Here is a 14496-nt window from a genome sequence, read left to right on the forward strand (position 1 = left end):
TAGTTCATCACAACTAAGTAAGGATTAAAGCATTACACATCCAGCTTTTCGTTTTTACTTTTTTTTAAAAGAGTGCATTTCCTCTCTCTTGAACTTGTTTGCTATAAATGTATATAAATCAGGCATGATGACAATTTAATAAGAACTTCAAGACCTGTTCATCCCCTGGGATCACTACTGTGACGTCTTTCGGGGAGCCTTCTGATTGCTCAGCCCTAAGCACAAGCCCTATAAAATGAGAGACTTTGAGATGCTGGTCAGGTTAGACAGCTGAGCTCTAGCCAGCTACAGCCAACCGTTCCCCAGGAACCAGGAACAGACTGGTGGAGCCCTCTCTAGGGCAGAACTTCAGCACCCCAGACAGCTCCCACGCAGCCCGAAAGGCAGCCCTGCCTGAAGGAAACAGTCAAGGGTGAGTAAAATCTCCCCCTTTGGTTCCTCTCTGTCTTTGGGACTTGGAGTAGGAGTTTGTGAAAATTTCTCTCTTAAAAAGAATTTTACAGTGTTTGTCTTTTTGCAATAGCCAAATACAATAATCATGACACTTCACTGAATGAAGATAGAAATGCCTCAATTTCTCTCTTATCATCCCATTTGCTTAGAGGATTCTTAGTCCTGCTTAACCCTTCATTAAATATTGCCTTTTAAAAATAAAGACTTGAGTTTGCTTGTGTGGGGTTTTGAGCACAGTGTTCAGCTTGATGCATTTGTTTTGGGGGCTTTTCAATCTGCGTTTAAAGAGCTTTTCTTTCTGTTTCTAAACGCACACTTAAAAATTAAATGATAAAGAAAGTGAGTGCTTTTTAGGTGCTGTGACTTTTGTAGGTTACAAGAGGCAGAACTCTTGAAGATCTGTGTGTTAGCTAGACAGTGTTTAGAAATAGAATGTGTGAATAGATGGAATGCAGGATGCATGGGCTCCACAGATAAAGGCATATAAATTGATTTCCTGGAAAAACTTGTTCCAGTGCCAAGTGACTCTGAGAGCATTAACTTTTATCCTTGAATAAATTTGCTTGGGCCTTGGTTTAAAGAAATAACTTACCAATGGTATGTATAACAAATACAGAGAAAATAAGAATTTAAATGTAATACATATACAAGATTTTTGCCTTAATGATATAAATCTATACTTTATATACATATGTGTACATATGAACATGCAAACTCTAAAATATAATTGGCTAGAAGAAAAATTAATTGGGTAACACCCCAGTTTTACATCAATCAGATATTATAGCTTAAAGGGGGGGAAACCCAACGAATTCCTTGTAGCTGTTTCCTTCAACAGAAAAGACATTAAGTTATGACAACTCTGTTATCAAAACACTGAGCCTAAAGTTTTCTGCCTCCAGCACAACAGAAGCATGGCCTTGGATAGACACTAAAATTAACTGAGCCCCTGCAGCGGGAAAGACAAAAGGGAGCTGAGCCGGTGTTCAAATGCCCTGGGGATGGATCCCATTTCCAAACCAGTGCTAGAAAAATTAATGTTATTTTACAAAGTAATCTTATGCCAGTAAGTTTGACTCATTCCTGAAGATGAAATGACCATTTTTCAACTTGGCAAGAGCCCCTGGTAGTATTGCTAGACCCTCTGAATTGTTGCCAAGTATGGCTGGGAGAGCCAGCATCCTCTCTCTTTTCAGAGGCACAGAGATGGAAGCCAGAAGCAAGCCTCAGTTCCTGGCCTTCCTGATACTCTTCAGTGTGCTGATATCTCAGTCGCTGGCTTGGCCTCTCTTTGGACCACCTTCTGCCGTGAGGTAAGTGTCATTCTGGGAAAGTGTGCTCTCAATTCAGATAAGTAGGTAGGCATTCCCTCCGCATCTAAGTGAGATTTCCCACATGTTATTTTGGAGAGTGCTGTATTTCAAATCACATATTATTGATTTCAATATTTTGGTTGTAGTGTTGAGCAAATTCATTGCCAACTAAAATATAAAAAGCTTATTCTGGTCTCTGGAATTCACCTCCAGTACATAAAATACAACATCAGCGGCCAGTCTTGCATACCAGATGAATCCCATTTCTAAACTAGTGTTAGGAACCTAGCAACTTCCTATTTTCATCTCAGGCCTGTTCTGTTTCCAGTAGAAAAACTTCATTTAAATTTATATTTAATAAAATGATTATAATATTAATACTTTGTCAATGAGATATACACACACGAAATTCTGTTGAACAGAAATCAGTCTAGGAAGAATCACCCTGCCAATATTAAGGACCATGAGGAAGTATGTATACAATCCTCATAGTATTTTCTACTTGAACCAAAAAATTCTTAGTTTTACTATTTGATATAATAAAGTTTATACTTTACATGCATCAACTTAACCTAAAATAAGATAGACTTATGTGAATCGTCAATTTGTATGTAAGCTTTCTAATCTACAGGATCATTATTATCTAAAGGTAAATCATCATGACTTTAGCTATTTGCCTGTTCTTATGTTCAGTAAAGTGAGTAGTCTCTCAGTACTAATGTTCTCCCTGAAACTGTATAACATACTACCCCTTCCAGATCATGCTTTGACAACTAGAGTCCCAGTGCCTGTATCTCAGCAGATGAACAAGTCACAGGAATGTTGGAATTCACACTGACTGCTCAACATCAGGCCCATGAATAGTTACTTTTACTATCTGCTACATCATCTCCCAGAGATACCAAAGTGCCCTAGAGCTGAAACCCTTTGGGAGTTTACCCCAATGTTTAACACACACACACACACACACACACACACACACACACACTTTTAATAGAGCAATGGCATGAACAATACACATGAATCCACAAGTAGGTTATATGCCATATGTCACAAATGAAATTCCTATTTTTCAGTACAGCATCATATATTTCTAATCAGACTGTGCTCATTTACACAATATGAGGATCTAGAGGGAGTCCTTACATTCACTATGTTGGAATAACCATTCTCAAATGCGCATAGCTGTTGGGCTGATCAATAAAGAGAAATATACCATGAGATGTAAAGCTTTGTGACATAAATTAGGGGACTAGAAAAAGACAAGCAGGTTGTACGCTGCTTCCATCCTGTATGGGGACAATGGATACTAAATGCCACCACTTCTATGAGTAAGTATCAGGTTTTGTGATTAATGTTTGCTTCTGGTATGTTTATATCTTGTATAAATTGTTCTACCTCCTAATGCAGCTTCACAGACAGCATGACATACACCGGGACAGTGTGCTTTGCTTATAGCTTCACTAGAATTGAATTAAGTGGAAATTGCGTTTGGTTTAGAAAGCTTGGACAAGCTGAATGACATCATTTTTGTGAGCTCACACAGAATTACTACTTATATCCTCATTAAACGTGGAAGCTATGGAGTCACGTTATCCTGTCCTTATCTTGCAAACGGATATGCCCCAATCGTTTGTTCTCTGGTTTCAAGTAGTTGCCAGACCATCAATATCACGTTCAAGAAAAAACTCTATTGCACGTCTAGTGGAGTTTTCTTTCCCTTAATAGGCCGGATGAGAGGGTGCAGTTTGAAGGAGCAGGTGACCCCGACCAAGTCTCTTTAAAAGCAGACTCTGATATCTTGCAGAATGCCTTAGCAGACAATGACACACCCTATCATGACGTGTCCAGGTAAGCTCACTCCTGTTCATCTTACTTAGGAAACACATCTGAAGGACTAAATATTCTAGTTTTATCTTTTAAAGGGGTAGCTTTTTAATGACACTTCTCAGTCTGGTTAATAACTCTAGCAACTCTTTCAGGTATCCAGAAAGATGGTTAAAAAAAAGCAGGATAAATATGTAATTTATCTATATATCTAAACATGTTATTTATCTTTACTTATGCTCTTTTTGAGCATCCTTTCAGTGGCTCAGATTATTAGACAAAGCCCAGATAAAACTGAAGCAGTTAGGATTCCATGAGGGAACAGATTCAAAGGAAAGAGCCCCCCCGCCCCTCATAAGAGTCAAGGGCTACAATAGTGCTGTCCACTCCTGTAACTGCTTGTCTAGAATAGTGCTGCAGAACAGACCAAGGAGGTCACACTGAAGACCAAGTATAAAAGGTTTCTCATGTACTTACCAAGTACACTAATAGACATAAGATCTTCTCTAGCGCACTAGACTTATTCCTCTCCCCCCCCCCATTATTTTGATGGAAAAGAGTGACAAAAGATATTAAATATTGGTGAGTTTGACCAAATTAACACATTATTTTCATTGCATATATTTTTATTTAAGGCAGCATAAAAACTACCCAGATATATAGAAACTATAAATGAATTTTAGTTCAATATTTATTAGAAAAATTAATTGGAAATATCCTACCATGGAACAAAAATAAAGTACACATCTAAACCGACCCATTTTTTTTTTTCAAGATGTTGGGCTAGAGACATACAGCTTACATTGTGCTCCAGGTGACTAGAGTTCCCTTTTGCTATGGCATTAGGGAATCTCCTTTTATGCTTAAAGTTTTTGTGAGCAGATTTCTTTGCCATTGAAAAGCTAGGATGTCTCTACAAGAAACTGTTACCGGGAAATCGTTGTGCTTGCTCCCTTGCTTTAGAAATGCCAGGCACGCTGATGGAGTTTTCACCAGCGACTACAGCAGACTTCTGGGTCAGATTTCTGCCAAAAAATACCTTGAGTCACTCATTGGCAAACGAATCAGGTAAGGGGTACTTGTGTTTTGTTTATTTGTTTGTTTGTTTTAACAAACACTCCATCAACAAGTTTTATTTTTCTTTCTAGAATTTTATTTCCCTTGCTCAAGGCTCACAACTCTTTGATAATGTTCTTTTTTTTTTTTTAAGAAAAAATAATAATGCATGTCATTGAGTAAAATACATTGGGCACACCTAGGGTGAGATAGAGGTTTTGGTATTTGTTTACTCTAAATATATTTTTCCTAAGTAAGTAGTAAACATTTACAAACTAGTCAAACTGAGCTAAACTCAGGGGGAAAAGATACAGACTCGGACTCCTAATTCTTGTTGACATTTTACCATCATTTTTGCTCTCGCTTTCTTTAGCAGCAGCATCTCAGAAGAGCCTGTGCCAATCAAACGACACTCTGATGCGGTCTTCACAGATAACTACACCCGCCTCAGAAAGCAAATGGCTGTGAAGAAATACCTGAACTCCATCCTGAATGGAAAGAGGAGGTAGGGGAAAGATAACTCGTTGGTGTGGAGACATACAGATAACCTTCAAATGTTAGGCTCCATTTGGAGGCTGTTCTGTTTCTCCATCACCTTGCATGCTTTTCTCTGCCTCCTGTGAACTTCTTACTCAGCCTCGGTTTTGGCTGCTGTCCGGCTTCATCATACTTTTAAAATACTGATCCACGAATGTCAGCCCAAAGCCACTAGAAAACAGTATTTCTGGGGATGCTGACCTGGAAACTCTACAGTTTAAAGGTTCCTTCGTTTGAATTAATTGTCATCAGAGTTTAAAACAATGGCTATTTTGAATCAGGGAGTGGTTTAATCAAGTGTTCACTTTTAAAATATATAAAGTGCAGTTATTGATTTTGTTATGCATGCTTAAACCCAACAACCCTGTCTTATTACATTTATCCATGATGCATCTGTGTGTTCTGGTTCTAAAAGCATGTGTCTGTATAGTATGTAAATATTGGACACCGGGACAGGAAATCCAATGCTTAGACTCCAGTTGCCTTTGCGTACGTGCTGAGTATTAAGCATAATTTTTTTAATTGAAACCAGACAAGTGTATCCTCCTTGCCCACTAAATGATGACTCCATAAGGCTGATTTTAGATAGTATGGTCTCGGAACAATTCACAATCACTAGCTGTAAAGACCATGGTTGATACCCAGTGTGTCTTGCAGAGCGTCAATAATCACCCAGTCACGGTGTTATAATTGTTTCCTTGGAACATGCCTCAGCTGAGATTTTTAACACGTGCATTTTCCTTTTGGTCCATAGCACTGAGGGAGATTCGCCAGACTTTCTTGAAGAGCTGGAGAAATGATGAGAAGAGTCCTCTGGGCAGAGCTGAAGATTAGAGGTGAGCGTGCCTGTGCACCCTTACAGCTACCGTGAAGAATAGGTGCAGGAGCAAGTCAGTGGGTAAAGACATCTTAGGGCTACAACACAGTCTATGCAGAGATACTATCTAGCCCACATAACACCTCTACCCGAGGCAGAGCCCACCTCAGTGAACACCGTGAGGTGCTACGTGCTCAGTTCTCACCTTGACTAAGTTACTGCTCACCATAGAGTTTGGCCTCTCTAGGGTACTCCTGTCTATTTACCCTTCCCCCATGTGAAATTCAAACACGGAGGATCCTCAGTCACACCCTGAGGGTAAGCGTCTTAGTGTTGAAACTCAAGTCATGCTGCTTTCATTAACTTAAGGTTTAGTCCAAAGGTTGCCTGCTAGATCTTCAGTTAAATGTGAAGAAATAGCACAGAAGCACACTAAGATATGTCGAGCTATTCTGGGTTTAATTTTATTCCTTCAAGCACAGCAAACTTCATGGGACAAAAATCAAAGTTTGACCTGTCAAGTAAGAAGAGACACTGCAGCTCCAGCAATGTTCACTGTGGAAGGTTTTTTTTTAATAAGAAAAAAATAAAAGAAAAAAAGAATTTTTTTTCTTTTATGAAGTGGTGTAGTCTGGTTTTCACAACTGTTTTTATATGAATGTAGATATAAGGCATATTCTTTCATGAGTTATGTAAACTCATTAATAATTTCATTATTTTATCAGAACCTACTCACAGTACTTGGCAAAAGGAGAAAATGTTGTATAGCTGTGTCAAAAGTCATAACTCAGCTGCTGCTCTGCCGCTTCGTCCCTTATTTTTGTATTGTGGTAATTTCCTATGCAAATATCAGGGCAACCAACTGTATAGCTGTAGAAATTTTGAGAGAATGAGATGTTTATATATTAACAGGTTTTTTTATTAAAAAAGTGCCTAAAACAAACAAACAAACAAACAAACAAAAAGTCAGTACACTTCTCTCCAATGGGCTCTGGAGAAAATGGCTTCTGATAGAAGCCACTTAGCCATGGAACCACTTAGCATGGAAGTAACCAAGAAAAGATAAAGTGGATGGGAATGGCTGGCCCCGGCAGAACTTGGTTTCTAATACCTGAAAGTAGGCAGAATTCCAGCCTTGGCTAAGAGAGGAAAATAGCTTTGTGTGGGCCAGCGGCAACTCAGTCTCATTTTAATTTCTGGTGTGGTCATCTAAGATTTTAAGAGAGCTATCAGGAGCAAACAAGTTTTCAGAATTCATCCACAAGGGTATTTTGTTCCATCAATTAGATTAAGTATCTCGTTGACTATGAAGGAAGCATGGGACAAGGAGCTTGCCAGAACGGTATTATCATATGTAGACATTCCCTGGCTCAAGGATGAGAGCTAGGCTGGGAGTCTCAGTGGTGGGACACTTGCCTGGCCTACAAAAAAGCCTTGGTCTCCATGCCCAACACCAAAAGAAATAAATAATGTTGCTTTGTAAAATGACTATTTCTGCCAGATAAAGAATATGGCAGACACTAAAATATAAGGGGAGATTTCCTTGTGACATGTAAGGTCATTTACTGAAGGCTATGTTTATAATGGAAGGGTGGCTTTGGAGAAATCCTGCAGGCCCTCCTACATGCAGTCCACCAGTGGAAGGTACAAATGCTTCTTCATTAATGATTAAAAGGAGAGAGCTTCCTCACCCTCCCATTCCTTTGTAACAGTCGGTGTTCTGGAAAGTTCTCTCTTGACTCAGCTAGATACAATCTCATCAGAGACTGTTGATAAAGGGCAAGGAGAAACTGATATTTGCTAAGTGAGTGAATGAAACTAATATAATACAAATTTAATAATTGTTTCTGTTTAAAGGACCAATTCTCTCTCTTTTTTTTTTGTAGAATTCTTGAAGGAAAACAACCACGTGATTACATTATGAGTTCTACATATCTAATTCAAGAAAACAACTTCCATAGCAAAACCAAATAAAATGTGTTGTGAATATTGTGGTTTCCTTTATGTAATGACTGTGATGTTTACATTGTAAATATTATTTGAGCATTCTAAAATTCATCTGTAGCTCATGAAATGCTTATAATTTCATATGCTATATATTCTTTCAAAGAAAAATATATTTAATGATAGGTAGATACTAGATTAATTGCAATTATCTGAAGCTTTCTGCAAGGGTAGCAATCGAGGAAAATTGATGTGTTTATTTATAGCATGTAGTTAACTATTCATCAGGGCAGAACAGATAATCAGTGTGAACAAGTCTAAATGCTAAGCAGATAGGCTGCTGTGTTACATAAGGCAAAATATCTAAGGGGAATAACGAATTATGGATAAAAGAGATATGTGAGAAAAGGATTTTCAGAATTGCATTTCTCCAGTGATAGGGACTCCATCTCTCATGGATTCATCTCTCCCATTAGGATTTGCAATCCCCAAAGGCTTCTTCAGAGATGCTTCAGCTAGGAAAAGCCCATCGTCCAATCTGGAGCTTTCCCTTTCTGCTTGTGCTATGGATGTGTAAACTAGAAGCTAAATGGAGTGCTTGATTTCCAGTAGTAAATACTTCTCCCGTAGTCACTTACAATGATATTTTGTCTTATTGGCTTCCTTTGCTGAGAGTACATTTGTAGACACAACTATTTTTCCAATGTGATTGTATGAAATTAAAGACAGGAATAAAGATCTTTGGTTATCATTGCAAATGTGTATTCTTGTTCTGATTCTTTGAAAGATCCAGCAGTACCTTCTTTTATATTTATACCTACAGGTTTGGAACTGGTTTTGTATGATGCTTGGGGCGGAGTTACATTTGAGAATCCAAAATTAACAGCTACTTAAATGAGATGGAAAATTTTCTCTTATATAAGGGCAAGGGCAAGATGTAAAGTTTACTGTGATGGTTCAGCCACACAAATCTGACATATCAAGCCAATCTCCTTGTCTCCCAGGGTCTAACCTTTGGGGGTTTTGTTCATTTGTTTGTTTTCCATTAATTAATTAATTCACTATGTATCTTGATTAAAGCCCTCCTCTCCCCCCCAGACCCCTCCTTGACATGACCTCTTCCCTCTATCCCTCCGCCCTTTCCCTTCTGAGAAAGGGGGAGGTCCTTCCCCAGGAACCAACCCATCCGCACATCAAGTCACTGCAAGACTAGATTCATCCTCTCCTACTGAGGCCAGACAAGACAGTCCAGTTAGGGTAACAGGATCCACAGGCAAGAGACAAAATCAGAATAAGCCCTTGCTCCAGTTGTTGGGAGTCCCATATAAAGACCAAGCTGCACATCTGCTACATATGTGGTGGGTGTGGAGGCAGGTATGTGTGTGTGTGTGTGGGGGGGTGGCTCTAGGTCTGTCTAGCCACTGTAGGCTCTTTGGTTGGTGGTTCAGTCTCTGGGAGCCTCCAAGGGTCCAGGTTAGTTGACTCTATTGGTCTTTTTGTCCCCTCTGGGTTTCTCAATCCTTTCCCCAACTCTTCCACAAGACTTCCCAAGCTTGTTCGATTGTTTGGCTGTGGGTCTCTGCATGTGTTTCAGTCAGTTGCTGGGTAGAGCCTCTCAGAGGATAGTTATGTTAGGCTCCTGTCTATGAATCCAGGCTGACATATACGAACATGTCAAACATACTGAGGCTCCAAGGTAGCTGAAGAAGAAAGGCAAGCCAGCCATGTGTCCGTATAGATCTTCTGAGGATGGCTTGGCATATTCCCTGTCAAAGTTGGCAGAGGTTGCCATTGCGTTCATTTGTCTGTCTCACATCAGTCACCTATGTATCCAGGCAAGCAGTGACAAATATATCTGTCATCAATGTCTTCACATGTTGTTTCCTGTGACAAGGCTTTGACCAAAAAAGAGGCATCGAGGTCTCACAGTGTGTCCCTGTGAATCCACTCCTCAAGCAGTCACAGTGGGAGTTGTTTCCGCCATTCACACATAGACCACCGTGGAGGCACGGCTAACTGGCACATTCATCAAAGTTGAGTGCACGGTGGTCTCCAAGGACATGAGATGCAGGGTCCCAGAAGTAAGCCCCAAGAGCAGAAGGGAGGGAGGAAAAGTAAGGAGGGGGGAGGCTCAACAAAAACCAAGAGTGTACAGAAAAGCCTTAGGAAAGACATTCTTCATCCGCTTGTTTTAAAAACGGTAAAAAAAATGAACACAAAGGAGAAAAACACTATAATATAAAGTAGGGGAAAGATGAGATTCCAGCCAGGCTCCAAGTTCTTCCATCTTTGTCTTTCCTCCCCTTTCTTGATTATTTCTCCAGAGTCCTAAGTTCAGGGCAGAAGGCTGAAATGGGAGGGAACAGCCAAGGATTCCCTAGCACTGGAGGGAAATCGGGTGAGGGAAAGATCAAAGTTGCTTTTTAATGAACAGAGATGAAAAAGAGATGCCAGAGTGCCACAGGAAAAAAAAAAATCTCAGAGGTAATTAGAAAACCAGTCCAAGTAGGGAGCAGAAATCATATGTAGCGGGAAGGAGCACATTGCCAGACTTTACAAACAGCCTAAGATAAAGTCAAACACCCCGAAGAGCTGAGAACGCAGCCCAGAGGTAGAACGGTGTGAGACCATGCTTCAACTCCAGCACCACACACACACACACACACACACGCACACGCACACTCACGCGCACGCGCACGCGTGCACACACACACACACACACACACACACACACAAATAGGTTCAATGAATAAGTAAAATTTAATAAAAGGTCCTGTCAAAAATCAAGTAACCGATCTAAAACAATGGCCTTGAATCAGAGGTCCAAACACCAGTTGCAGGAAATATGAATAAAAACCTCATGTCTGTTAAATAGAAGTTTCAGAAAAAGAAGAAGAGGGGGGGTGCAAAAGAAAGGAGAAAATAAATAACACAAAGGTGATTTTTCACTTCCTCTGGGCTATTTTATGAGGCCTTGCTACCATCCTTCTTCACTCACAAGTTAGTGTACACACTGTATGACCCTGGCTGTTCCCTAATCAGTCTGTAGCATTTGCCAGTTTCGGCCGCCGTGTGTTGGTAAAAAGCATTGATTCTCTTGATACCTAGTTATTACTGTGGTAAGTTGATTTCTTACGTTCCTAGATACTTTGACTATATTTATCTTTGTAAGTCTTGTGGTGGCATATTTAATGTAGTTAGCTTTTAAGTATTTCTATAATAATTAAAGTGAATTGATCCATGCTAGTTAACAAGGTTCTACCTTGTCAGCTATTAATTTTTTCATTAATATAATATACGATACGTTACTGCAAACACTATTACTTATCACATTAATGTTAATAATAACACATATACTTTCTGGACAGGGAAACAGATTTTCTGTCTTGCAGAGTAGGTTAAAGATGGGGCCCAAGAATTGCATAATCATAACCATGAGCCTCTAAGCTTAGAAGTACACACTTCAGTACATTTACATATGAAAAGAAAGCACACACCATGACTTATCTGCCACTTATGTGTTTGGTGTAGCCAACTCAAACAGTAGCCTGTCTGACTTCTGAGTAACATTTGTACATAAAAAACAAAAACAAAAACAAAAAAAAGAGGGAAGGACAGTTTGGAGGCATCTGCCTTCCGCCACCAGCTTTCTCTCCCCGATTATTAGGAGAACATGTCCCAGCTCCTCTGTCTCTTTCACCTGGGTAATTGCAAGTACCCTGCAAGATGCATCCCTTTTCAGAAGCTAGTCTTTCTCATTCTCACACAGACAATTGTGTTCCTTATGTTTCCCTTCCTTGGACACTCGCCCGATTTCATAATGTAGTTCCTTTTGCCTTCGCTTTTCTCCTCTCTGCGGGATTATGGGTTCATTCACTTGAGTTTCCTGCCCTGAGATATGCCTGCCTCATTTGTTGCCATGGTAGGAGGGCTCACATAGATCCCTCAGATGTCCTTTTGTCCCTTAGACTCTCCCCATTCGGCACGTGATGCTAGGGATGCATTTACCCATTTATGGTGTAATTTAACTATGTGCTAAAAATGATAGACTCTGAAGCAGTTGTTCTTCAGTGTAAGCTTATAGTTGACTGATAATGAAATAATCGCCGTGTATTGCTTTTTACTGCAAGAAACATCTGCCCTGTCACTGTACTTATACATGTAAAGAAATTCTACCCATACCTTTATAAATGTGGGTGGAGGTTTTTGGAGTAGAGATGAGTAAACAAGGAGACTAAGGAAGGATGAGACAGACAGACAGGAATAGACAGTGTGGAGGGGAGGGGAGGTCTTATCGCCATGAATGAATCTGAAATATGCATAGGTAGTAAGGCTAAATAAAGGATTAAGGCCATCATTGGGAAGAGAGGTCTCTTGGTCTTGCAAACTTTATATGCCCCAATACAGGGGAAGGCCAGGGCCAAGAAGTGGGAGCAGGTGGGTAGGGGAGCAGGGCAAGGGGAGGGTATAGGGGACTTTTGGGATAGCAGTTGAAATGTAAATGAAGAAAATATCTAATAAAAATTGGAACAAAAGATAAATGGAAGAGAAGGATGAACATTCCCACTTTTAGATCTCAGGTCTTAGAGCAGTGCTGGCCTAAGAATATACTGAAAGTGAGGATAAAATTGTAAGTAGTATTTGAGACAAATGATTGGCTGCATGCCGAGGCTACTATAACACACACATACACACATGCACACACATGCACATACAAATGCATATATGCACTTACGTATGTGTTTGAGACAGAACCTCACCACGCATCCCATGATGGCTTTGAACTGATAATTCTCCTTCCTCCTGAGTACTGAAATTAAGTTATGTACCACCTTGCCCAACTTTAGCAATCCTATTTTTTTAAATGTTACATATTATGGTTTTAATAATGAAACAAAAGTGAAAAATGTTCTATAGTTGAACATTATTTAATACATTGGGACAAAACTGTTAACTTGTTAATAACTAGCAAATATGTTAGAATTTTATAATGTGACTAATTTGCAATCAAATCAATATTGTGTAGATGCTGTTAGTTCATTCAGTTAGGTAGGTGAAAAAGTAAACTCAAGTTCACCTGGAAACAATGGCTATTGGTAAGAGGCCACAATGAAACAAGCAAAATTATCACATACATTTGGCACTCCCTGACGTTCAGTGTAGTACCAGCATCAGGGCTCAATAAGAGATGTTGTTTCTCCTTTATATGACCCAGCACAGGGGAAGACCAGGGCCAAGTAGTAGGAGTGGGTGGGTAGGGGAGCAGGGGCGGGGGTGGGGTATAGGGAACTTTCTGGATAGCATTTGAAATGTAAATAAAGAAAATAATAATAAATAAATTTTAAAAAGAAAAAAGAAAAAAGAAAGAGATGTTGTTTCTCAATAGATAATATCAAGGTAGGAGTCTAACTCCTTATACATTAACGTGAATAGACATGAAAATCATTGTCAATTATCACTCTGTGACAGTAAATGGCTCATCCATGCAGTCTAATTAAAAGGAGCAAAATATTTCCTTAAAGGTGAATAACTACAAAATAATATGTATTGATTTTCCATTGTTAGGAAGTGGTATTCCTTGTCACTGACTTGGTCTTAACAGAGTAACAGTGAATGTCCAGGGTCCTTTCCTATAACTTCTGTCACTGGGACCCAGGTATACACTGTTAAGTTTCAAATGTATCGTCTGACCATAATTAAGACAAGAACATCTATCAGTCAGAAGTGCAAACCAGCGTCTTGGACTCACTGAGAACTAGAGACCAGAGCAACCTATCTGAACACACAGACATCTGAATATACAGCCAAGGGCTGACACAATCTCCTTCAAGTCGTCATTGCTGCCTCCTTTAGGTTGTGGGTTCCTTCAGGACAGAAATGGAGATCCCTCTCCCTGCGGAATCAAGGCCCAATGGGACCATCAGCCTCACTGCCGGGAATGGATCAAAATAGCATGGTTGGGAACACAGACACTAGTGTTTAGAACTAAGGTGTGTACATCTGCAGACGGGGCTTGCCGAGAAGCAAGCTTAACTTTGCTAGGAATCCAACACTCCAGGTATTAAGCAGGAGCGTGTTTGCAGGAGGGCTCCTTCCCCAGGGCCCTCCTAAGGCCCAGGAGCTGCAGTAATCTCAGTTTGCTTTTGGTTTCTCAGCAAAGTGACCTTTCCACTGGTTCACTGGTCAGATCGGGGCCAGCATCCACGTTGTGCTCTGAAGAGGGCCGGGTGGCCTCCAGAGCTTGCCTAAACCTTGGTCAACAGTTGTTGCAAAGATGTTGCTTATTGACCCAACCCACAGAGCAACCTAGGGACAGAAATAGCTCTTCCTGCTTCCAGATTCAATAAAACAGAGGGAATATTGACTTGGCCTTCACTTTCTCATAGTGATGGGCCTCTACCCCATGTGCAGAGTTTTCGTATTGCTTCAGCCAGTTCTCACTTAATACTGCCAGAAATGGTTGCAAAGCAACAGCAGAACAGGATTTAAGCAAAAGAATCATCATGAGTTTGTGTGTCCATTTTATTATTCAGCTCAATGAAGAGGAAA

The 14496-nt window shown here is 40.0% G+C and overlaps 1 protein-coding gene across 1 annotated transcript; it reads left to right on the forward strand.

Annotated features, from left to right (window-relative positions):
• The first annotated feature begins 275 nt into the window (after positions 1 to 275).
• Vip (vasoactive intestinal peptide) lies at positions 276 to 8349 on the forward strand. Its single transcript, XM_021221840.2, has 7 exons — positions 276 to 412; positions 1650 to 1766; positions 3495 to 3617; positions 4557 to 4661; positions 5023 to 5154; positions 5941 to 6022; positions 7890 to 8349. The coding sequence occupies exons 2-6, from the start codon at positions 1660 to 1662 to the stop codon at positions 5984 to 5986; spliced, it is 513 nt and encodes a 170-aa protein (XP_021077499.1). The 5' UTR covers positions 276 to 412; positions 1650 to 1659; the 3' UTR covers positions 5987 to 6022; positions 7890 to 8349.
• Positions 8350 to 14496: the final 6147 nt, after the last annotated feature.

The sequence above is a fragment of the Mus pahari genome, chromosome 21 (genome assembly GCF_900095145.1).
Source record: "Mus pahari chromosome 21, PAHARI_EIJ_v1.1, whole genome shotgun sequence".
NCBI classification, from domain to species: domain Eukaryota; kingdom Metazoa; phylum Chordata; class Mammalia; order Rodentia; family Muridae; genus Mus; species Mus pahari.